General features: G+C 39.8%; 1 protein-coding gene across 2 annotated transcripts in view; it reads left to right on the top strand.

Moving 5' to 3' along the window:
* The window catches only part of zmat3 (zinc finger matrin-type 3), a 30,242-nt gene extending 6,325 nt beyond the window's left edge, over positions 1-23,917 (top strand). For both annotated transcript variants that reach the window (XM_008105998.3, XM_003218119.4), the window contains exons 2-6: positions 4,737-5,061; positions 6,083-6,202; positions 11,189-11,355; positions 11,490-11,593; positions 14,719-23,917. In XM_008105998.3, coding sequence (XP_008104205.1) covers positions 4,786-5,061; positions 6,083-6,202; positions 11,189-11,355; positions 11,490-11,593; positions 14,719-14,930 — 879 coding nt within the window. In that variant the 5' untranslated portion in view covers positions 4,737-4,785 and the 3' untranslated portion in view covers positions 14,931-23,917. The remainder of the gene's footprint in view (positions 1-4,736; positions 5,062-6,082; positions 6,203-11,188; positions 11,356-11,489; positions 11,594-14,718) is intronic.
* The last annotated feature ends 1,283 nt before the right edge of the window (positions 23,918-25,200 follow it).

Raw genomic sequence — 25,200 nt, 5'->3', positions numbered from 1 at the left:
TTTCTTTATTCATACCAGGGGTCCCCAAACTTTTTAAACAGGGGGCCAGTTCACGATCCTTCGGACCGTTGGAGGGCCAGACTATAGTTGGCCACCGAGCAATAATAAATAAATAAATAAATAAATAATAATAACAATAACAATAAAAAAGAGGGTTGGAAGACACCCTTTGGGCCATTGAGTCCAATCCCCTTCTGCTTTGTGCATTGAAAGCACAAGCAAAGCACCCCTGACAGATGACCACCCAGCGTCAATGTGAAGAAGAAGAAGAAGAAGAAGAAGAAGAAGAAGAAGAAGAAGAAGAAGAAGAAAGAGGTTTGGAAGAGACCCCTTGGGCCATTTAGTCCAACCCCCTTCTGCCTGTGTGCACCAAAAGCACAAGCAAAGCATCCCTGATAGATGGCCACCCAGCCTCAATATTAATAATAATAATAATAATAATAATAATAATAATAATAATAATAATAATAATAATAATGGTTGTAAGAGAAGAAGAGACCCCTTGGGTTACTTAGCCCAACCCCCTTCTGCCCTTGTGCCGTGGGGCTGGATAAATGGCTTCGATGGGCCGCATCCGGCCCCCGGGCCTTAGTTTGGGGACCCCTGATTCATACCATATGGAGAGGGGCAGATTTCTCGCCCTTTTCATGATATTGTTTAAACTTCCACTCTATGTCTAATTTTTGTTTTGTGTAAGGTAAAGGTAAAGGTTTCCCCTGACGTTAAGTCCAGTCATGTCTGACTCTGGGGGTTGGTGCTCATCTCCATTTCTAAGCCAAAGAGCCAGTGTTGTCCGTAGACACCTCCAAGGTCATGTGGCCAGCATGACTGCATGGAGCACCGTTACCTTCCCGCCGGAAGTGGTACCTATTGATCTACTCACATTGGCATGTTTTCGAACTACTAGGTTGGCAAAAGCTGGAGCTAACAGCGGGCGCTCATTTCGCTCCCGGGATTTGAACCTGGGACCTTTCGGTCTGCAAGTTCAGCAGCTCAGTGCTTTAACACACTTCGCTACCGGGGTTCCTTTTTGTTTTGTGTATTTTATGGAAATATGTTTCCATATGTATATTTTACGGAGTGTTTTTAAATTATTATGTGTTCTAGCAATGTTGTCAACCGTCTTGAGCGGGTAAGAAATAAAATTATCATTATCATTATTGAGTTGCTGTGCATTTTCTGGGCTGTCTGGCCATGCTCCAGAAGCATTCTCTCCTGACATTTCACCCACATCTATGGCAGGCATCCTCAGAGGTTGTGAGGTTGAGGCAAGTGTGAATGTTGCAGTTGGCCACCTTGATTAGCATTGAACGTCCCTCACATATTCATAGCTGGCTGCTTCCTGCCTGAGGGAATCTTTGTTGGGTGGTGTTAGCTGGCCCTGATTGTTTCATGTCTGGAATTCCCCTGTTTTTGAGTGTTCTTTTTTTACTGTCCTGATTTTATTTATTTATTTATTTATTTCCCATACTTGTGTCCCGCCCTTCTCACCCTGAAGAGGACTCAGGGTAGCCTCACAACTGCCAACAATTCGATATCCGATTGTTTTGGGGGGCGCCAAAATTCTGTTCGCTTACACTTGAAAATTACCTTGGGCCGGCCCTGATGGTAGTAACCTATGGATGCGAGAGTTGGACCATAAGGAAGGCTGAGCGAAGGAAGATAGATGCTTTTGAGCTGTGGTGTTGGAGGAAAATCCTGAGAGTGTCTTGGACTGCAAGAAGATCAAACTAGTCCATACTCAAGGAAATAATGCACGACTGCTCATTGGAGGAAAGGATATTAGAGGCAAAGATGAAGTACTTTGTCCACATAATGAAAAGACAGGAAAGCTTGGAGAAGACAGTGATGCTGGTGAAAAGGGGAGGAAAAAGGAAGAGGGGCCGACAAAGGGCAAGATGGATGGATGGTATCATTGAAGTGATTGGCTTGACCTTGAAGGATATGGGGTGGCGATGGCTGACAGGGAGCTCTGGCGTGGGCTGGTCCATGAGGTCACAAAGAGTCGGAAGCGACTGAATGAATAAACAACAAGAACATATATAACTATAAATGGTACTGACAATGTGGATATAATGAAACTCATTTTTGGAATTTGGCATCTGTTTAAATTTGCCTTCCTGTGAATCTCCATTTCTGAGATGAGATGTACATGTAGTTCACATCTCTGTCCCAGTAGCCTAACTTTCCCTAAACTTTCACCTTGCTTAAACTAATCTTTCAAAGTCAATTTCTAACCAGAAAGGCATATTTTTTGTGATCACTATCCCTGGAGCCATTTTTCTTGAGCACTGGAATATATATATATAAACCATTTCCATTCTGGGGGCTATTGCTTTGTCTTCCAAAAGTATTGGCAGAATTCTGTTAGAATTTGGATTCTGTCTTTGTATACCATCATGTTTTGGTGGTTTATTTTTTCTGCGTGTTTTGAAAACAGCTTAAATTTCATTTTCTAAAATTTGAAGGGTTTTCATGGGAAGATTCTACCTCCATCTAACCTTTTTAAAAATAATTTCTTAGTGTATTGCTTCGATCATCTTTTCTTTTGTCCTGATCATGTAATATGCTCTACTGCTAGTCATATAGCATCCTGCTTTTGGTTTAAATTTCACCCAGACTTCTTGGATCTTGTGGAAGAGGTATGTTATTCTACCTCTTTGTTTTCTACTCTTGATTTCCACTGTTTATTGTAACAATTGTTTTTTCCTCATGTACAATTTGCAGATGTGTTCAGTAACGTTTTGCTTCTCATCTGTCATTAATTATTTGAAGAGTTTTATCAGCCATCATTGAAGCTGTTCCTTCTTTTTGGCAGTCTTTTTGCATTCTCTCTTGACACTATCTCTAGTTCTTCTCTTTATGGTCAGTTAGGCTTAATACTGTAAATATGTTTTTAGTCTTTAAATTCTTGATGATTTAGTGTAGTTCTCTAGCTTTACTCTAATTTTGTATGTTTACAGTTTATGGCTATATCCCAGACTATTCCTGATCTTGGTTTTATAAAGACCATGGGACTTCTGTTGTCATCTGCTTCCAATTATGTTTGGTTTTCATATTGGCTATCAAGTGATATCTATGTACACAGTTATCTTGGATTACTCTTATATATCCACACAGTCATTAATATAATAATTTAATATGCTACATCACCCCTCATTCTTTACAGCATCTCATTTCTGTTTAGACTGCCATTTCCAGAATAAAACACTGTAATTATTTGACTGAAACTTTCCCATTTCATTCCACTTTTGTTCACACAGAATTTGGTCGAAAAGCATTGTTGCTTCTCATTTTTCCCTTTCTGTGTGTATATTAAGATATATTCCTGCAGTTTCTAACAACCAAAAACCCAAGGAATCCATAAGACATCTGTCATGATGCTGCACATGATTGATGGTTTGTGTTCAGATCAATCTGGAGCATGTTCAGAGGAAAATGACCAAAATAATGAAAGCCCTGTGAGAAATGGCTAAAAGATCTAGATATGTTTAGCTCAGAAAAGATTGAGAGATAATTTGATAGCTGCCTTTAAGCATTTGAAGAAATGTCATGTGGATAGGAACATGGAGAACCTTGTTTTCTGCTGCTCTTGAGACCAGAGATATGAACGAATGGATCCAGATTAGAAGAAAAGAGATTAAACGACAAAAGGACAGACTTTCTAACTGTAAAAGCAGTTTGACAGTAAAATAGACCAACCAGGGAGGTAGATTTTCATCCATTCATGACTCTCAGACATATATAGTAGAGTCTCACTTATCCAAGCCTCGTTTATCCAAGCCTCTGGATTATCCAAGCCATTTTTGTAGTCAGTGTTTTCAATATATCATGATATTTTGGTGCTAAATTCGTAAATACAGTAATTACAACATAACATTACTGCATATTGAACTACTTTTTCTGTCAAATTTGTTGCATAACATGATGTTTTGGTGCTTAATTTGTAAAATCATAACCTAATTTGATGTTTAATAGGCTTTTCCTTAATCCCTCCTTATTATCCAACATATTTGCTTATCCAAGCTTCTGCCAGCCCGTTTAGCTTGGATAAGTGAGACTCTACTGTATTGGATTATCATTTCTCAGGAGGCCTTTAACTGGGGAACTTGCATGGGAAGGGGTGACCTTTGCAATTCCTTCTAACTTAGCGATTTCATGCTAGATCTAGCAAAGATTTATCTAGGCATGGCCCTCTTTCTGTTACTGGTCAACAACTACTATCAGTCCTAGGTAGCATAGTTAGTGGGGAAAGAATATGCGAATATAGTGATGTCTGGAAGGCTATAGCTTCTTTGTCTAGTCCAGCATTCTGCTGTGCAAGCGGACAACCAGATGCCAATGAAAAATCCTCAAACAAGATAGGAGTATATTAGTGTAAGTCTTTGATATTGGAGGTAATATAACCATCGTAACAAATAGTCTTGGGTGGCCATATCATTAATGAATTAGTCTCAGTCCCTTTAAAACAGTCCACGAGGAATACAGTTGACAGGGAGCATAACATGATCACCTTAATTTATGGTACCAGCAGAATGAACAATAAACTCTTGGTCTATAAGCTTCTCGTAAACCATTTTGCCTAACTTCTTTGTGTGTGCTTGAAAAGAACATGGACAAATTGTTACCTAGGAGTTTGGGGCATTCTAGTCCGAAATACTAACCTCTCTTCTGTGAAGTATGCTATGGAAACTCCCATTCAATTGATTTCCTCCCTTCTTTTTTGCCCGGTGCAGGTCAGACATCATCTTTTATCGAGAAGGATGCTAGAAAGTCTCTTAGTCAATGATTCTCCTGCAGCAAGGTGGACCTCCTCTTCCTCTTCCTCCTGAGAAGCTGCCGCCTCTTCCTATGTCAGTGGCCACCAGGCCCACAGCCAACTTGCTACTCTCCCCACAGAAACCACATGGACTGGGACCATCCCTGCCACTTACACAAGATGAGGAACTTGCTACAGGGGTGGAGCAGGACCCGGTCCTGGAGGAACTGTGTAAGCCTTTGTGTTGCAGGCTCTGTAACGTCACCTTGAATTCTGCACAGCAAGCCCAGGCTCATTACCAGGTAAGCAGGAAGCTCTGAAATGAGGACATTTCCAATTCGGGATCTAAGCAATTTCTTCTTCAGACAATTACAGGTGTGAGCTTTCCTGTTTGTTTGTAAATCTAGCATGTTTTGTGCATGAAGTTACTCTACTTCAGTGTTTTGGGAGCTCTTCTGCCATTTTGTGGTAGCTAAATGGTTAAATTATGAAGCAGGAAGCCCCATTTCAGGCTGCCATGGACTAAATGTATGGTGTTTGGTAAGCCATAGGTCCAGCTTTCCTGCTCTGCTAACTGGGGACTATTCTTGGACCAGAAGAATACCACAGAATTGCGCTAGAGGACCTGAAAGGCCTGCAAATATTTCGGGAAGGGATGTGGAAGGGAGGGAGGTATTTTTTGGAACATGAATAACTGCAATCATGTATATCAGATCCATGGTTCAGGGGGTAGTATTGTATTCTTCTACCTTACAGAGCTATTATAACAATTTCTGAAGCAATCTAGGTGTAGTATTCCAAATACTGAAAGATGGTATATAAGAAGCGTGTTACAAGTAAGATGCACTGAATAAAAGAAAGTTTCCTTGAGATATTAACAACATAGAAGAGAGATAGCATGAGGCACATGACAGAAACTTATATCACAGCTGTACAAATTTGCAAAATGAAGTGAAATTTACTAAACCTCTAAATATTATTGAGGTGCACAGAATTTTTAGAATCTCGGTATGAGATTCTAGGGTCATTTTTTCCCTCACTTGATCTTGGCAACCCCTAACATCTCCAAACTTTAAAAATGTGCGGAAAATTTAGAGGACCGTTTTTCATCTCATTTGTGCTGATTTGCATTAGATTCCCAGTATTGCATCATGCCTGTTATGTGAAAGACTTAAAATCCCAATGAAATAATGGAGAATGGAGAGTCTCCCCATGTACACTGTTGATGTAATAATTAAGAATGGTATCAACTGGCACAGTGAACTCACCTTTTGTCCAGACATTGCTACTCACAGTGGTTGTTAACACAAGTTCTCTTTTTAGGGGAAAAACCACAGTAAGAAACTTAGGAATTACTATGCTGCCAATAGCTGCCCTGCTCCTACCAGGATGAGTAACTCACTTGAACCAGCAACAAATCCAATAGTTTCCCTTCCACCCCAGGTAAGTGTGTACAGAATGATAGCATGATAGTGTAATGTCTGCTCAGAAGTGAGCATCCAGATACACATGTAATGGGTTGATGCCTTAATGAGACAATGTGTATACCTTCCCTTAAAAGAAAGGAAACCACATTGTTAGGTTATTCTGGCTTTTTGTTTTGTTCTGCTGTTTGGTTGTTTTCTCATTGTTTCATTCTGTGTGCGTGTGCGTGCGTGCACAGGCTGTCCTTGAGTTATAAACATCCAACTTATAAATGACTCATAGTTAAGAACGGGGGTGAGGCAATAGGAAGTGAGAGAAATCTAACCTATGAAGGGAAATTCACTCTTGAAAGAGTTGTCATGGGGAAAAGATGTCTCCACTGACGCTTCGTCTCCAATCCGTGCTTCTAGAACAAGCAACATTTTAAAAAATCTAATTCTCACAGGACAGACAGTGAGGTGAAATCTTCTGAGCAGGGGCACAGATAGCAAAACAAACACTACAAGGGGTTAAACCTTCATATGTATATATTTACTTTTCTCCCCTTTCCCATTAAACTCTGCAGGGATCCACAGCACATAGCTTGTGAACAAACATTGTCCATAGACCACCACTGAGGAGCACTGGCTTACAGTGAAATAGTAGAATTTCACTATACCTATTTCACAACTATATATATTATATATCCTCTGTGCTAGGATAAATCAAACAATGGTTGAAAAATTGTCAACCAATTTTATTTAGACTATACAATGTTCCTTTCTTCATTTCTCAACATAGTCCCTAAGTTTCTCGAGGCACTTCTGAAAATGTGGTAACAATTTTTGTATGCCTTGTGCATAGCTCTCTGCCCCTATACTTATCTAGGTGTCCACCGCCACCTTGACCTTATTGTCAGTATGAAAGTTGTGCCCCTCCCCCAAGTGAGTTTTGAGGCTGGGGAAAAGATGGAATAACGGGGGGAGGGGGGGAGGGAGAATATGGAGGATGCCAAAACATTTCCCATCTGAACTTCTGCTGGAGTTTCTGTATCCGACATGCAGAGTGAGGCCTTGTATTGCCATGCAACAACATAACCTTTTGAGTCAACATCCCCTTCCTTTTGTTATTTGTCACTATATGATGTTTCCCCAAGAACTCGCAATATCTGGTTGCATTGATAGTGGTCCCATGTTTTGGGTAATTGATGAGGATAACACTCTGGGCATCCCAGAAAATGGTTGCCATCAGTTTTCCAGCTGATGCTGTGACCTTCACTTCCTTTGGCGCACTCCCTGTTTTGTTTTCACATCATGTTCTAACATTTGGTTTCCAAAGTGTTATGATGGATCCAAGTTTTGTCACCAGGTGTGATTCTCGAAAACAAGGCACCCCCCTTTCAAGAAAACACAAGCAGCTTTCATGGGTTGTTGTTTGTGAACATCACTAAGGAGATGAGGCACCCATCTTGCACACACTTTTGACATGTACAACTCATTTTTGATGAGTATTGTGAGTGAACTGCATCGGATTTCAATGTTTTGAGATTCAAAATGTCGCCAAGGGTTGACCAGAAGTCCACCTCAATGATGTAGAGAACCACATGGGAAGTTTCATGGGAAGTTGATGGGCACCCATCAAGGAACCACTGATTCAATCGCCATACCATTCTCACTGCTATAACGTTATCCTCATACGCTCAGCATAACTCTCAATGAATATTGACAGCCAATTAATTTTGTGCTGTCAAAATGCGAATAACACTTTGCACTTCACAACTGGAATGAGACAGATAGGAAGCTCCATGTTAACAGGCCCGAAGCTAACCTACAACTAACCGGCTTGTCTTGAGTAAAATTCAGGGCAGCCCTACATCTGTACGAAGGTTCCCCTGCTGCAGGCTTGTCCCTACTCAGAGAGACAAAATAAGGAAACTTACTTTCCTTATTGTGTAGTAGCCAATGTACAAAAATATGATATTGGTCCCTTGCACATTGTGTTGTGGTGAGGAGGCCCTCTCCAGGGATGGCTGAAAATGCAATCCATAACTAATTATTTATTAGCTCTTTCCAACTGATAGATTACTCCTAGTTGATGGATTGCTCCTTCACTTTTTTAGATCACTTATAGTCAATATCGACTTCTCACACATCAGAAAGCTTGAGAAGTATAGGTTGAGCAATTCTTACCCTGAAATTTGAAATCCTCTAAATTTGAAATACTCATGCATAGCTGAGTGACACTATTTCAGCATACACAAACTTTTTTCCATGTACAAAATTATTAAATATATTTTATAAAATTACTTTTAGTAGATGTATAAGGTGTATATAAGACATAAATGAATATTGTATTTACACTTGGGTTTTATCTCCAATATATCTCATTATGTGTGTGTATGTATGTATGTATGTATACACACACACACACACACACACACAAATACAGGTATCAAGTAAGCATCCCTTACCTGAACAGCAAGGGACTGCAAATGTTTTACATTTCAGATTTTTTTTTTCAGATTGTGGAATACTTGCATGTACAAAATCTTGGAGATGGGACCCAAATAGAATGTCCATGATAAACAACAATACACTATGACTTCATATCTGTGAAGGATATTTTCCAGGTTCTCCCATGAATACCTGAAACTGTGGATAATAGCAAACTCTATACGCTGCCTATACTTGGGCTGGAAGCTTACCATAGAACTGCACTGGTAGACCCACAAATACTTCTAGGGGAATATTTTTTGGAGAATGAAAAATTGTGAATATTGAATTCATGGATAACAACGTTGTATGTAGTGTATGCTGCTGCTGTTATTTATTTACATCCCAGTGTGGGACTCAAGGCAACTTACAAAAGTTAAAACTGATAATGGCTAAAAAACTGTCCATAAGGTTCTCTAGCCTCTGACCCATTACTCGAGGAGCTCTATTTTGATTCCAAGGGCCTTATCACATTGAGTTATACTCAGTTCATATCAGTATGAATCCTGTATATTTTTTTAGGACTGGATGCATACTTACCCCAGCACGTTTCTTACGTTTTGAAAATACTGCGCTTTGACTTATTACACCACAGAAGGCTGGCTTTTCCCAATCCGTTCGAATGACTCCTATGTCATTTCCCCCCAAATATTGTACAGTGGTATAGCCTGGAAATCTCAAACTACTGTTCTCGTAAGATTTTCGCGGATGGAATTCATACTGGTTTTATGATACATGTAGAAACAACATCTGAGAACTCTACTGGATTAAAAAAACGCTTAGAATCCTATGTGCAATTACTCCGGTTCTGTGATGTTTTGCAGACTGATTCAAATGGATTCCTGATGGAATGGGACGAGTCATGTGATAGGACCAGTTCGGAATTGTGTTCAAACGGAGTATATTCCAATGTGATAAGGTTCCAAGTGGCAGATTTCTAAACTGTTGTATAGACTGCAAGTGAGGGGATTTCTTTCTAAACCTGAGTCCTTACCTTAGAATGTAAGAAGAGATTTCCTTGAGTGTACAGAAATTGGAAAAGTTTCTATGTTGCCTGACAGCTTCTGGATTCTCTAACTATTTCCTCCTTCACAGAGCTTGGAAACATGACTTTTTGGATAAGGTGATGAACAATCAGCTGTCTTTAGGTTGGAATTTTCTTGCTTTACAGATTTTGGGTATATGTGTGTGGATCTTCTAGCTTAATAAAGGGAACATCACCAGTGTGTATCTTGAATTTTGAAAACTGGAGTAACGGATGAGATCAACCACTGGGGGGAGACAGTTTCTTCTCTATGCATATATAAATATTCCTAAAACCATTGATGCCTCTGAATGGGGTCTCTTAATTTATTTCCTGTAGGGACCAAACAGCTGCCAAGCTTCCGTATCTCCATGTATGGTGTCTGAGTATGGATATGTGCCTTCAAGTTGCTTACTAATATAAGGCTGAAATGAGATAGACCTCAAAATCTTATTATAAATACCTTAGAACACAACTAAGCAAGCTAGTATATTAAAACTTCATTAACGTTTAAAAAGTATAAAATATTAAAATACTTTGAGTGTTCGTTTATGACTCTGGGGACAAGGGTTCAAATATCTGCTAGACCATAGAAATCCACTGGGTGATCTCAGGCAAGACATATACTTTCAGTCTCAGAGGAAGGCAAAGTAAACCACCTCTGAACAAATCTTGCCAAGAAAACCCAATGACAGAGTTGCCGTGAGTCCGAAATGACTTGAAGGCACACAGCAAAGATAAAAATACACCCCTGACCCTCACCCAATAAAATAATAATAATAATAATAATAATAATAATAATAATAATAATAATAAACTTTATTTATACCCCGCCTCCATCTCCCCAACGGGGACTTGGGGCAGCTTACATGGGGCCATGCCCAGAACAATACAATTTGACAGAATATAAAAAGAGCAACAAATCATAACACATTGAACAATACAATAAATGATAATAATGTATTGCTTCTCGGCCTTTTGGCTAAGATCAAGTGTGATAATATACATTACAATGCAAAATCAGAAGAACAATAAAAACAAAAAAGACTCTTCTGTACAAGGAACTATTCCTCAAATGATTGTTTAAATGAAGATATCTTCCTTTATATCCGTGGTTTCAGGTAGCCACAATCTGGTCAGGAATGTATCCTCCGGAAATACATTGCACTTGAATTTCTTATATTATTTCTTTAAAGCAGCTCTTTGAATTGCTGATTTCACCATGCATCTACCATTGCCTCCTGAAGAATTATTAACCAGTGTTAGAACTTTATGGAACATACCAGTAGTTTGGCAGATTGTTATACTATAAAGCAGACATGACATAACTCTGATTTTCAGTAGGTTGGGCCCTAGGATATTGGAATTATCTGAGTGATTAAATAGCAAGACATACATATTAACTCCTCCGGCTAAGTCTACTTTAGGAAAGCTTCAGTACCTTGGAGTTCTCATTCCATTTTTTTTGTCCTGATGCATGAGGATTAATGTCTTTTTCTTTCTGTCTAGGGGACTTTATCAAAGCCAGGTGGGCGAGTGATCTTGGCCACGGAGAATGACTACTGTAAACTGTGTGATGCCTCCTTCAGTTCACCGGCTGTGGCCCAGGCTCACTACCAAGGAAAGAATCATGCCAAGAGGCTGCGCCTGGCTGAAGCACAGAACAACTCATTCTCGTAGGTATTGCTGAACTTTCTCAAGTGCCGGCAGTTGTGATGATACCTGTAGCTTCTGCTATCCCCATCCCAAATGAGACATATCTCCCGTCCTCCCCTTCCCAATTCTTTTTGTTTAATCTCCTTACTATCAGGGAGATATCAGAAGTAGTGGGCAAAAGAAGGGTTCGGAAAGAAGGGAATGAATACAAGATGATGCAGAACAGAAGAAACATCTATGCTGTCCAGAATAACACAGGTACTTCACATGCTTGCTTCCTATTATCTGCAGTATTTTCTCTGAAGCTCTAGAAACCGAGTTTGTTTTGCATACCAATGGGTCTGTCCATATATGCAGGTTATAGCAATTTTATTAAGAAAAGTATTTACTCTTATTTCTGATTTTAAATTGAGATATCTGACTATGGCAGCTCCCAGTTTGACCCTTGCTGACCCATTTTCATATCAGTGGACTGCCCTTGTCCATAGACGAACACGGTGGCAGCTGTAGTTGCCTGGGAAGGTGCGGGTTAAATTTCCCACGTTGCTCTGGAGTAATGCTGAACCAGCTGCAGGTCCCAGGATAATGGAAAATCATGAAATGTCAGCTTCATTGACCGCCTTCTCAAAGTGGGGACCCCAGTTGGAGTCCTGTACAGTGTTCCCTTGCTACTTCGCGGTTCGCTTTTTGCGGATTCGCTGTTTTGCGGTTTTTAAATAAACACTAAAATAATAGTACACATCATAAAATAATATTATAAATCCTTCTTTCTTCTTCCTTCCTAAGGAGAAGCCTAAGGAAGGAAGGAGAAGCCGAAGGGAGAGAAAAGGAGGCTGAAGCAGCTTTGTTTTTGCCTCAAGCTCGCATGCACGTGCTTGAGAGGCGAGGAAGGGACAGAGACGCTACTTGCCAGTGAGAATGTAAACAACACTATGTCCCTACTTTGCGGATTTTTACTTTTCGCGGGTAGTCCTGGAACGTAACCCCCGCGATAAGTGAGGGAACACTGTATTTGTTTTGTAATTAATTTTGCTGGTTTAACTTATGTTTTCAGCCTGAAGTTATGAAGCTTAAGAATATCAGGAAGGCTTTTTTCCCTGAAGAAAGCAAGATTGATAGCACCACAGATTTCTTTCTGGGGTCTTGATTTTTGTTGCTGTTGTTGACCCCTTCCTTTTGATCTGCCTGCCCTCATTCGCTCAGTATCCAAAGTGACTTGGCCTATTAGTTAGCCTTGGTTCTTCACTTCCTATCCTTTTTTTGCCATCTGCCCTTCAAGCTTCAAGCAGGGGCAATTTTCTGCTCTGTTTCCTTGGCTCCGGTCCAGGTCATTTGGCTCCTGCTGAACTGCTCCGGAATCCTCTTTGTGCGACTGCCGCTTAGAATGGCAGAACAGGTTAGCTACCCTCCAGTGCCATCTGTTGTGGGAATCCTGATTTTCCTTTTGCCTGGCATTTGAGATTTTGAGTGTTAAGCAATCCAGTGGACAGACAAGTCTGCTGGCTTGGTTTTGAATGGGTCAAGACGTGCTTTGGTTTGCTCAAACAGTAACCTCAAATAGCTTCGGAAAACTTTTCTCCTTTTTTGTGACTTTTTTCCCAAGTAGAAACTATGAAGTATGTAGCAAGGGACCAAAACTGTGCCTTTCTGCCCGCTGGCAGTGCTTGATGTTCACTAATACACCTAGAGCTTACACACAGCATATGTCCACGTCTCATAGATTGAACTGCATTATCCATCTTTTACATACACCTCTGGAATTGGCTTGTCTATGTTGCCTTGGATCCCATTTTGGGGGAAAGGAGCAATATTAATTTCAACCAGTAAATAAAATAAATAAATACATGTGCAAACTTGTTATGTGTACATGACATATCTGGTGAGTTTAGTCTGATCTTGGGGAAAAGGTCATATAAAAAGTTGGCTGTTTCTGTTTGCCCAAAACTCACTTGTTACTTTTCAGTGGCAGTGTCGGTCTTTATCATAAGCAATGATCTTACTCTATGAATTATTGGGATTAAATGACTGAGGTGTATTTCACTACAAAGTTATATGATTTTAATTGTCCTAGTTCAATCCTAAGGATCTTGGGATTTGCTGTTTCGTGAGGTATGTAGAAAGTACTAAGGTAACCCAAGGAATCAGGGATTAATACAGACAGGTTTTGAGGGTAATTTTGAGGGAGGAAATGAGAGTTCTTTAGAAAGAGATTTCTAAATAGCTCACCAAACAACCAACACCAGGATTCTTTAGGTTGGAATTATGACAAGTCAAGGTGTACAGAACTGCAATGCGGACACATTTTGGCAGTCATTTAATGCTCACCTTCAGCAGAATTCACTATGATATAGCACCACCTTCATAGATTTTTTAAAAAGGAGATCTAGTTAATTAATGAAGGAGAAGGCTATGAATGAATTACAAATCACAATGAGTATGTTACCTGTGGAATGTGAGCTGCGGAATAGCAGACATCAGCCTTATTCAGGTATGACTTGCCATTCTTTCTTCAATATGGGACCAAGGCAGTGTTTAGTCCCCCTCATTGCTGTCTTCATGTGGAAAGTGAGATTTCTAAAGAGGCGATAGTCCTTGCTCCTATGCTGAAGAGTGTACTACATGCCATTCCTGAAGGTGTTGTTGTCACTCGTGTCCTGCTGGTAGGATCTTTCTGACCATTGTGGGAACAGGATGCTAGATAGGCCAATGGCATAGCAAGGTTCTTATGCACCTAACATGGAAAGTATAAACAAAGAAAAAAGTTATTTTTTTATTATAGCTTCCAGAATCCCTGAATCAATATGGTCACTGGAGATTTTGGGAGCTGCTGCATAAGAAACAAGATTTCCAGGCTGTGAACATATTCTATTCACATGGCTTATCCTGATGCTGATATTATGTACATTTCAAATGATTATGAATAGGGCCTGGCGGCGCATCTACACCAGGCATGGGCAAACTTGGGCCTTCCAGGTGTTTTGGAGTTCAACTCCCACAATTCCTAACAGCCGATAAGCTGGTTTGGATTTCTGGGAGTTGAGGACCAAAACACATGGAGGGCTGAAGTTTGCCCATGCCTGATCTACATTATAGAATCAGTGCAATCTGACACCAATTGGACTGCCATGGTTCAATGCTATGGAAACATGGGAGATGTAGTTTAATGAGGCAGGCAGTAGCATTCTTTGGCAGAGAAGGATAAAAATATTTTTAGCCTTCTGTGCCAAAGAGTCCTAGTACCTGCCTCATCATAGGTCAACTCTCATGATTCCATAGCACTGAGCCATGGCAGTTCAAGTAGTGTCAAATGTCAGCGTATATGCTCCCTAAGCCTTCTCCATGATTGGCTCTAAATGGGCTTTCCCTTTTTATTTTCCCCGTAGGTCCTTATTTCAACCCACGATCCCGCCAGCGGATTCCCCGTGACCTCGCCATGTGCGTCACCCCCAGCGGCCAGTTCTACTGCTCCATGTGCAATGCCGGTGCCAGCGAGGAGGCCGAGTTTCGCCAACACTTGGAAAGCAAACAGCACAAGAGCAAAGTGTCTGAGCAGCGGTACAAGAACGAGATGGAGAACCTTGGCTATCTACAATGAGACATGACCCTTGCTAGCAGCTCTTTCCATTCCCCTGCGCCCCAGCCTCTGGCATCCCGATAGGGAGCGGCTTCTCTTGCCTGCTGCTTGCCGTGTGCCCTGCTTTTGTGCTCCGTGCCTTAGGAGGCTTGCTCCCCCGGCACTCTCCCATGTTTTTAACAGCCTGTGAACCTGAAAGTGAATAGGTGAAGTCAAAAGGTTTTATTTTGCTGCCACTTTGCAGGAGTACGTGCTGAAGGATGCCAAGTGTTCTTGTTGTTGTATGTTCTTTAGCTAAGGCTCTTCACTGCCTTTTGGGTCTGGGAGCGGGGGAATCTCTGCCTCTTCCTTCTGCCCATACTTATCCACCCCCACCACCCTTTTGCATGAGTGAGCGTGATTTGAGAAGTACCAAAATCCCAATCAAGAGGCAGGGTTTCTTTTGGTTTTTCTCTTTCCTTAGAGTTTTTAAAATTATTTCCCTGGTCAGTGGCCCCTGTACAACATAGCTTCAGAAAATTCCATCTGATCTGAGAACGGCAGAATTGCCACGCTCATTAGGGATGATGGAGATTGTAGTCTAATATATAAGGCCACCCTAAGTCGCCCAGGGGAGACAGGGTGGGGTACAAATAAAGTGTTATTACTATCATCATTATCATCATCATTATCATCATCTTGAAGAGCTCAGGTTGGGAAATGCTGGTGTACAGAGCAAACCTTGTTATATTTGCAGCTTTGTCTTAGAAAAGTATATTTGCAACCTGAGCAAGACCAGCAGTTCAGAGGTATTTTTCCTCTAATCTCGTAAAGATCTGATGCTTCTATCCCTCCCCTCATTCTTCTGCCCTGTCCTCTTGCAAAGTTGATCTTGGTGAGTGTGGAGAGTTATTTGGTTTCATTGCATGTGACTTCAGAACTGCACTTTAGTGGCCTCTGGAGTTCTCCCATCTCTCTCATTTTGTGGAAGAAATTACATTTCCCCAAAATCATTCAGAAGCCTCACCTAAATGCATGAAAATACCTTCTACAAGCCCCCACCAATCTTTGTATTACTCCAAAGCACCTCTGTTGCCATTTTGAGGTGCACTACAGTGGAAAATGGAAGTATTTGGCTTTGTTTATGGCTCCACAGGAAGGTTTGGGGGTATTTGTCCTGTCCCTTCCCTCCCCTCACATTTGTCCATCTTTAATTTATAGGAAAACAGAACCCAAATCAATATGCAAAGTTGCACATATTCCTGTATAGTTGAGCCATCTTGATGTGTGTGTTTTCAGTGCATGTAATCTCAGGATCCCTGGTTTCTTGTGAGTGACCTTTTCAGTTTACATGCAGAAAAGCCGTTTTCTATCCCCTAGTATCCATTTAGCTTATTGGTAATTGCTGTCCTCAGGGTACATTTTGGTAACACTTTTTGTCTTTGTGTTCCTTCTTCCAACTTTGTGTCTTCATATGAGTTTTCTCCCCGAAACCCCTTTCATGTCCTGCCAGATAATGAGATGCTCTTGCACCTAAATTGAGATATTTTTGTCATAGGTTTGAGCATATTATTTTAAGGCTTACAGAGGAACAAATTTGCCCAAGGCAAATCTATCACGATAATACTGGTCCTGAACAAATTCTCATGACTTTATCACACAAGGCTGATGAGATGCAACTACAGCAGGATGAAAGTGCCTTTGGATGGAGCGTACGGCATGGTGTTGTGGCTCTCCTGTAGTTGCATTGTGCATTGTGCTTGAATCATAATTGGATCATTTCTTTTAACGGATGGGAAAACTAGTCACAATATCTGTTGTCTTTGTGGTGCAATAATTTCCTTCTGCTGCAGTCCTGATATTATGAAGCCGAAGAAAAACTTCCACAGTATTTGTGTTCTAGGTAGGGTGAACATGGGTTGGAAGGGAGGTTGTGTTGAATACTGCTCATGGGAATTCACCTAAACAAATTGCTAGCATAGTACAATTTTACCAAGATGGTGGCCCCTTCCACACAGCTGAATGAAATTCCACATTTTCTGCTTTGAACTGGAATATATGGCAGTGTGAACTCAGGTATTCCAGTTCAAAGCAGATATTGTGGGATTTTCTGCCTTGATATTCTGGGTTATATGGATGTATGGAAGGGCCCAGGAAAGTGACAGTTCCAACAACAGTACGATTCCATTTGCTTAAACAGTGCAATTAAAACAACTTTATCACTAGTGTGATAAAGTCCTTAATATGTGAAGTGGAGTGCTAATTTTCTGGTCACCATAGGCAACTGAAACATTTTGTCAGTAAACTTTGATTTGCTGCAGGCTCAGGCCAGGTGAATCTGTTCTCAGTGGGAAGCATCTGGCCTTGGCTGACAGTCGAGTGATGATGATTGCTGGGCAACTCCTCTTGTCCTGGGCATGTTTCCAGACATCCTTTTTTCAAAGTCCAACCATTAGTGCAGTCTCTTTGTTACATGTTGCCAGCCAGGGTCAGCTGTCTGTTCACCCATCAAAACACAGAGGTATTCTGCCCCATTGTCATTGATAAGTCAAAGTTATTTGTTAACGTTAAAGTGAAGGCTCATGAAGTCAGTCCTAACATGTTACTTTTGGGGGGAGATTCAGATAAACTAAATGAGCCGTTGTTTGGAGCTGGTATTCTTTTATTGCTGAATTGGGACAATAATATATCAACTTGGTCTTCTTCACATGTGTTTTCTTTTTCCTTTCTTTTTCTCACTCTCTCATAGCTAAAACACAAAAAAGAAATATTAGGTTGGGTGATATTTTTTACTATTTCAGAATTAGTTTCTTACCTCTTGAAAACAAGCAAATGAGGCCAAGCTCCTATTCAATTTTGAAGCAATGGGGTGTGGTGGGGGGCAGGGAGCATGTTTTCTGTTCTTTTTAGAGAAAAATCACAAATTGCAGTATTAGTACCCTTTGTCGGCTAAAATTCACTTTGCTGCTTTGAATGAGAAACGAGCAAGGGAGCAGGAGAGAGAGAACACAATACTGTCAGCCATCACTTTTGAAAACCTATTGCTTTTAATGGGAACGTTTTAAAGACATGCTCATATTAAATTGGCCATGGCCATGTTTCTGTGCATGTCAATTCCAATGGGTTTGATAGCTCTTTTGATCTCAATATTCAAGAGGATTACAGTTTTAGAGTGTTTCAGACTGGATGGAATTTGAAGATCCCTAAGTCTGTCAGAGAATTGTTAACACTTCTGTTGGTTTTTGACCCATTTCATTTCAAGTAGCTTGAAAACCCAAGAGTTCAGAGACCCAAGTGGCATTGTTTCACCTTGTCCTTTGTCCCAATTTATCTTCAGATGCCTACATTTTACAAAGTCCTAAGTGGTAACTAGGCTTGTGCAATCCAGGTAAACTGTGATCCGTTTCGGTAATCCCGGATTTAGGTGGAGGTCCTGATCTGTTTTTCGGGAGCCTCTCAAGTTTGGGAGGATAGAAATCCATTTTTGGTCCTGGAAGCCAAAAGTTTCATTTTCTATCTGGCCCATTATGGGAGAGACTTCCCAGGCTCCCATTCCCGTCATTTTTGGCATCATTTGTCCTTATATTCTTCTTTAAGACCTGGATTAAAAGCATCAGAGTTAAGATACCAGTTTTTCTGCGATCTTTTTCCTTCTGTCTGTAGAGGAGGCCTGGCTTAATGCTTAGTTAAAGCCAAGTCATTTTAAGGAGGCTTCCCTACTTTCCAGGGAAGAAAGAGCAATCGACCTGAAGCTATCCTACCCTGGGCTTCCTTTAAAAAAAGCCCTCTCCTTTTTCTTGATTTGCAGGCCATGGAGTGGTGCCTTTTTCCCCCTCTCACTTTTCCTTATAGCGGCTGCCTCTCTCCCGCACTCCACTAGTAACTCGACAGCTACTGTTCTGTTGTGGCGAAAATAGACATGGAGGCTGAACCCTTGCCATAAATAATATAAATAATAATAAATAAAACTTTATTTCTATCACGCCCTATCTCCCGAAAGGGACTCAGGGCGGTTTATAACAAAAATGGGCAAACAATCAATACCAAGAAAAACATAACAAAACACATCAAATCACAGACAGTCAAATAAACAACATCAAGGTATACTTATAAAACAGCTCAAGAATAGGAAATGAAAATTTTAAATAAATAGAACAATTGGGACACATTTCTCTAATAGCTCTAATAATAAGTGATTAAACATTTAAAACATATAATACAATTTGTGGCAGGCCACCCAAGCTGATTCAGAGTTTAATAAGATGCTAATACTCCTCCTCCCTGTATGCTTGAGAACATAGGTGAGTTTTAATAACTTCTTAAAGGCCATCTGAATAAGCTGGACCAGACAGATTAGCTGAAGGGAACTGGCCAGATCGAATCTGTGCACAGGCCTAGTGGTAACCATATAAATCAGTGGTTCTCAATCTGGGGTCCTCAGATATTTTTGGCCTACAGCTCCCAGAAATCTCAGCCAGTTTACCAGCTATTAGGATTTTTGGAAGGCCAAAAACATCTGGTGACCCCAGGTTGAGAACCACTGATATAAATTGTTAAAGGGAATAGGGAAGGCATTTTCACCATGTTTGGAGGCCTCCTTGGCACTCCAAGGGTAAAAAACAATTTTTGCATTTTTTTTGCAATTTTTTAAAACCCCAATACTCTGTCACGTCCACCAGGTTACAATTCAGTCACACAGTGGATTCTATCAGAGTGGAGAGAGACCAACCTCCATATATAGAACATTTAAATTCCAAAGCTCCAAACTTCATTCCTTACATGACAAAACATACTGGCAAGACCCTGACTTCTTTTGTGGCAAAACTCAGAACTTTAGGACAGTACATTTCTATTTGGAAATATGTGTGGATAAGGATGATGTGCATAGTAGTTACTGAGAATAGCACACTGATATCTTTTGCAAAGGCTGGCCCACATGATATTTTGAGCATCATAGGTCTGGTAGATTATAAAAATGTCTGGAAGGAGGTCAGGACAGATAGAAGAAGTTACATATTTAGATTAGATGATCACATTGGCCAGTAGATAGATTGCTCAGCTGTGGGCTTTTTGCTGCTATTAATCTGTGCATATTTGTATTTATTTTGATTATGCTGACCATTGATAAATTCATATATATATATTTAAGGCGTTATCTTATATGTTCCTTTTTGCTGATTGCTTTATTAATTTCACCATCCATACCATTCCCTTTTTTCTCTGAGATCTGTTTAGATATTTATTATGTTTCAGAAAATGTGTATTTCTTTCACTTCCTATCCCCATGTATGTGTCTCTTGTTCTTTAGATATAAAATGAACTTTTCACTTAATCGAAATTTGAAATAAATATTTGGAAAGGAAAACCACTGTCATGCAAACATTCCCAGGTAACATCAATAAATAATTCTATGGGTCAGTGATGTGGTTGTTGATAATTAAGGGGCCACTTATGATACCATAACTTGTGTCATTCTTTTGGCAAAGTCTTGGTATGAAATCACAGTGTTATGATTGCCTATACATTCCCATACTTAATAGCACCTGGTCATATATTGGCCAAGATTCCATATCAGGGAAGGCAGTGTGGAGCTATGCATCAATTGTGCTATGCATTCCTTTTATTGGATGGCAACATTCTTCAGCTGAACCAAGGCACCAAACGGGCAACTACATGCAGAACCAAATGTGCATTTGTATTTGTGTGCAAGGCAAACATATACCTGTGAGTAATATGCATAACTGTATAAGGATATGCACAACCATGCACCATTTGTATCCATGCTCAATGGCCATTCTGCTTCAGAAAAAAGTGACCAGCTACTTCTGTAAATGAATTTATGCATATGGAAGACACCAACAGGATCCAGCCATTGTGTTAGTCTCTTCTTACCTCCTGTTTTTGCAGGTTTCCTTCATCTTTCTTTTGATTTATCCGCAGAAGTTATATGCATCAGTATTGAGATGGATACTCAGTTTTGTGCTAAGGAAGGTGCTGGCTTCCTTGTAAACTGTGGTTAATATATTGGGAGCCATTCTCTTCTGAGCATTTTCTCTTTGCATATTAGGTTACCTAGAGTACGCTCAAAGCCATGATCTGGATATTACTTTGAACTGTGGTTTTACTTTCTGGCTACATAAGCGCCTTGGTTAGCATAAATAGCATCTAACTTCAGTAACGGGAACCTGCTTAAACACTGTTATGGGAGGAGGGAATTTTCCAAAGAGGAAATGGACCATGATATGTAAGGGTGTATTCCCATGGCTTGGAGCTAAGTGCAGTTAATGGGGCCACAGATGCATATTAGATCATTCTCAGGAAACGTCTTAATAATTGACCACACAGTTCAGGAATGCCCCATCAGACACGTACATAAATATTTTGGAGAAGAGAAAATACATTTGTATATTTCTGTGCATTATTAGAAATAGCTGTGATTTGAAAAGTTATCATACAGATCATTTGGAACATTAATGTAGAGGACCGCCAATATAAAATCGGAACATTTGAATTATGGTTGTGCTTCTCAAATTCTATGATGTGGGGAATCTTTCCAACTACTTATGTCTATATCCTTGAGGTTCTTTGTAAAATAGTTTCAGGGTTAGTTTTCCCTTCAGTCTTAAACTTCATTTTCAGGAATGCTCTCTTCAACTTGAGTGTAACAAAGTTATTTTCTCCAACTTAGAAAATCAATATGGAGTGTCTGTAAAAATTTTGCCTGGCATTTTAATAAAATGTGTATTGTGTGGGTTGCACTGAATGTTAAATGCCATGTTGTGTTCAAACTTGACAAATGTTACATCGGGAAAGTCTGCATTTCAGCTCCTGCTCTGTTATGTTCCTTGTCAGAAAAGAGTGACTTCCTTCCACTGCTAAGGAGTTTGTTCACACATGCTTGTACAGCTTTGGTTCTCAGTTGACATGGGAATTGCATCTCTTGAAAAGTATTGCACTGGGCCTTGACATCTGATGATATGAAAGTCCTTGTTATTAATCTATGTTTTGCCCATGCTAAAAGCTGCTGTTAACAAATGATGATTGCGCTGTGTGAATTGCCCCTAGGTCCACTGATGTATTCAGCTGGCAAAAGCCAGTCATGAGACAAATGGTGACTACATTTAATTATGATGAACCTTGATTGCTCTAATATTTCAGTGCAGATTCAAAATGATGTGGGGATATTTGCAATGTGGTTTCTTTTCAGCAATGTGGATGCAAGCAGTGTTCTGGGATAAGAATGACAGCAATACTGGTTGAGAATAGACTGCCATTTTTTTTCTTTTGGAGAGGGCTAGTTCTCTCTTGCCTGTCCTCTTCATTGGCTCCCAGTGGTCGGGTTAACAGGGTAATAAAATATGATATACCATACTCATCCAACCTCCGTATAGCTTTCATCATTATGATGAGAATTTCCTTCCAAACTCATTCTGCTTTGGAAATTAATACACTGTGAAAACAACCATGTAAGTGCTGCTTAGCAAAAAGTGTAGGATGTGTTTCGTGATGATTTGCCCAGGCAAAGCAGACTGCCTGTCATATGTTGGTACTACTGTGTATGCTATTTTTATTTTTTAAAATATCTTCTTTGTCTTGATGTCAACAAGGCTGTCCTAACAGTGTTCTAAAGATGCCTTTTCCCACATGTCTTCATGTCTGTTTCCATGCACAAGGACACTTTGTTGGGGAAGGAAAGTTTTTGTCAGTTGAGATGGCTTTTGTTTTTCCCAACCTGCAATTATTGGTTGCTGGTAAATGCTCTGTATTTCAAGAGCAAACACAAGATTATAGTGAAGCTCTTCTTGTTTGCTATTCAAAACTATCGTACAACAAAAATATATTGGGCTTTTGCTTTACCAGAGTGTTTATAGAGGGATTTCACAGGTTTTTAATATAAATTCTAATATAAATCAAGACACAGTAGAAGTGATTCTCACTCATATCCCAAACTTTAAGGATGTCAGGTTGAGAAATAAGGGAAGTGATAAGACATTTACCTGTTTTTCAAAAATGGCAGAAAAAGTGGTTAAACTGTGTCTGGATTATTGTTATAATCCAAATAGAGTTGACATGAGTGATGATAAAACTTTCTGTAGATAACAGACTAAGTTTTGGAAACATCCTCATTTTATTCTAACCCTGCTAGATTTTCTTTACATTTTTTAAAAAATTGAAAGAGGGGGATATATTCTGAGGATTTCTACCTGAAGCAGTGTCATGTAGAGAAAGGTGTATTGCCTCATTTGTTGTTTCTGAGAACTTAGACTTATGTCAATGGTGCTCCATTTTTGGTCCTTCATATGTTTTGGACTTCAGTTCTCAGAAGACCCAAGCAGCATGGGCAATGTTCACGGATTCCTGAAGATCACATTTTTCAGCCTTTGAAGGACCACAAGCTTAGGTGTTCAATAGTATATTAGACAGTTTCAGAATTAACAAGCCTCTGAGGAAGTTAAAATGTTGAAAAGCAGGGTACAGAAAATCCAGATATTGGTAGACTACCACATCCATCATAACTCAACACTTGAACAGGCTGGTGAGAGTTCTTGAGAAATGGATTTCAGAAACATTTGAAGTCCATGAATTCTCGGGCTCTGCTGTAAGATATTGGTTGTTGGTTGTCACCTTGAGACAACTCCATCACTTTCTAACACAAATCATTCTGAAAGGCAATTGCAACTGTTTTAACTGCTTCTTGTGTACCTATTTGGGGGAGCCTGTTGTGTCACCTTAGGTATAAGAAATGGTGACAGGAAATTAGAATTAAGCTTTTGCTATAGATGGTTCTGAAATGTTACATCTATATTGAATCAGTTTTACTTTGAACCACAATAGAAGTGAAATTGGTTTTGTTTTGTACTTGTGTGTAATTTCGGAAGAACACATTTTTCAGCTGAAGCCTTCTTGACAAGTGAGGCTTTGGATTTGATACCTTTCTCTCTTTTCTTCTTGTTTTAAAAATGGCACTGAATTCTGCAACTGGATAACTTTCTCTGTTATTAAAAATAAACCATCTTGTGTGCACCGTTTTCAGTTTTGTTATTTTCCTTTTTTCCCTGTTATCCTTCACATACTTTTTAAATCAGTGATTTGTATTCTTGTCCCTGATTACAAATCTGGAGTGGATATAGGCACAAAGATTCTGAGAAACATCTTATTGTGTGTGTACTTATAATATAAAAGCTATGCTTTTTTACATTGCACAATACTGGCCTATCAGTGTTCATGTTTGCACACCTGTAAACCACGTCTCCAAAGAACAATATTGTAAATTAAATTTCCATTGCGGATTTAGTAGCCTTCGAATTGTTCAATTCCCTGTTTACTGGTGCAATTAGCAAGGTGAAACCTTGCTAATTTAGTTTTGTATTCTTCTGATGTTCAAGGTATGAGCCTGCATTTCTTCGTCATCTTCTTCTGATTTAACCTCTATTGATTCTTCTGTCTCTCTTGCTTTCTTTCTTTTTTAGGTAATTAGAAGGGGTTTTATTTTTCCCCCCCCAAATCTAATTATAACACTGTTTTTTTCCTAAGTAAGCAGGCCCAAAATCAATCAAATAAGATATTAAGCAAACATAATAAAAGCCCCCTTTGCTAATTAGGCTTATTAGTGTCAGCATTTAAAAAGTCTGTCTTGTCCTAAAGTAAACAAGATAAAAGAGATAATCCTTCTAATCAAATTAGCCCAGGAAAAGCTTCAAAGAACAACATATAACCCTCTCCCCAAACCAAATATTGGTCAAAGGACAAAGTGTCTTTGATGCTCAGTTTATTTTTGTGTGTGTGTGCATTTGGGACAAAGATAGGGCAGATGTTGGTGGCTCTGCATTTCCCCAGACTTTTCTAACATTATTAGAAATTATTTACTCTTTCAAATGTGCATCTACACCCGTGGTTCTCAACCTGTGGATCCCCAGATGTTTTGGCCTGGTACAGCTGGTAAACTTAATGTGATTTCAGGGAGTTGTAGGCCAAAAAATGTGGTGACCCACAGCTTGAGAATCACTGATCTAGAGTATTCATAGTTGTGTTGAAAAGGAAATTTTGGTTTACTGGACCAGGAAATTTCTAAAATAAATTGTTTAAAATTCCATCCATCACACTGGCTTTGTTTTTTTTTTAGTTCATTCCTTTTTCTTGACCGTGACATGTTCTAGTCTGGTGCTACCCAAAGTTGTGGTCACTGGACCAGTGGTAGTCCATGAACCATCAGTTCCCAGTGTCTGGAGAGTTCACAGGGAGGAAAGAAATAGTAGTTGCCATTAGCACAAATATTGTACCTGTCCTTGGCACCTACTGTGTCCAGTTCTAT

The sequence above is a fragment of the Anolis carolinensis genome, chromosome 3, assembly GCF_035594765.1.
Source record: "Anolis carolinensis isolate JA03-04 chromosome 3, rAnoCar3.1.pri, whole genome shotgun sequence".
Taxonomy (NCBI): domain Eukaryota; kingdom Metazoa; phylum Chordata; class Lepidosauria; order Squamata; family Dactyloidae; genus Anolis; species Anolis carolinensis.
This window is presented reverse-complemented; position numbering and strand designations above follow the sequence as displayed.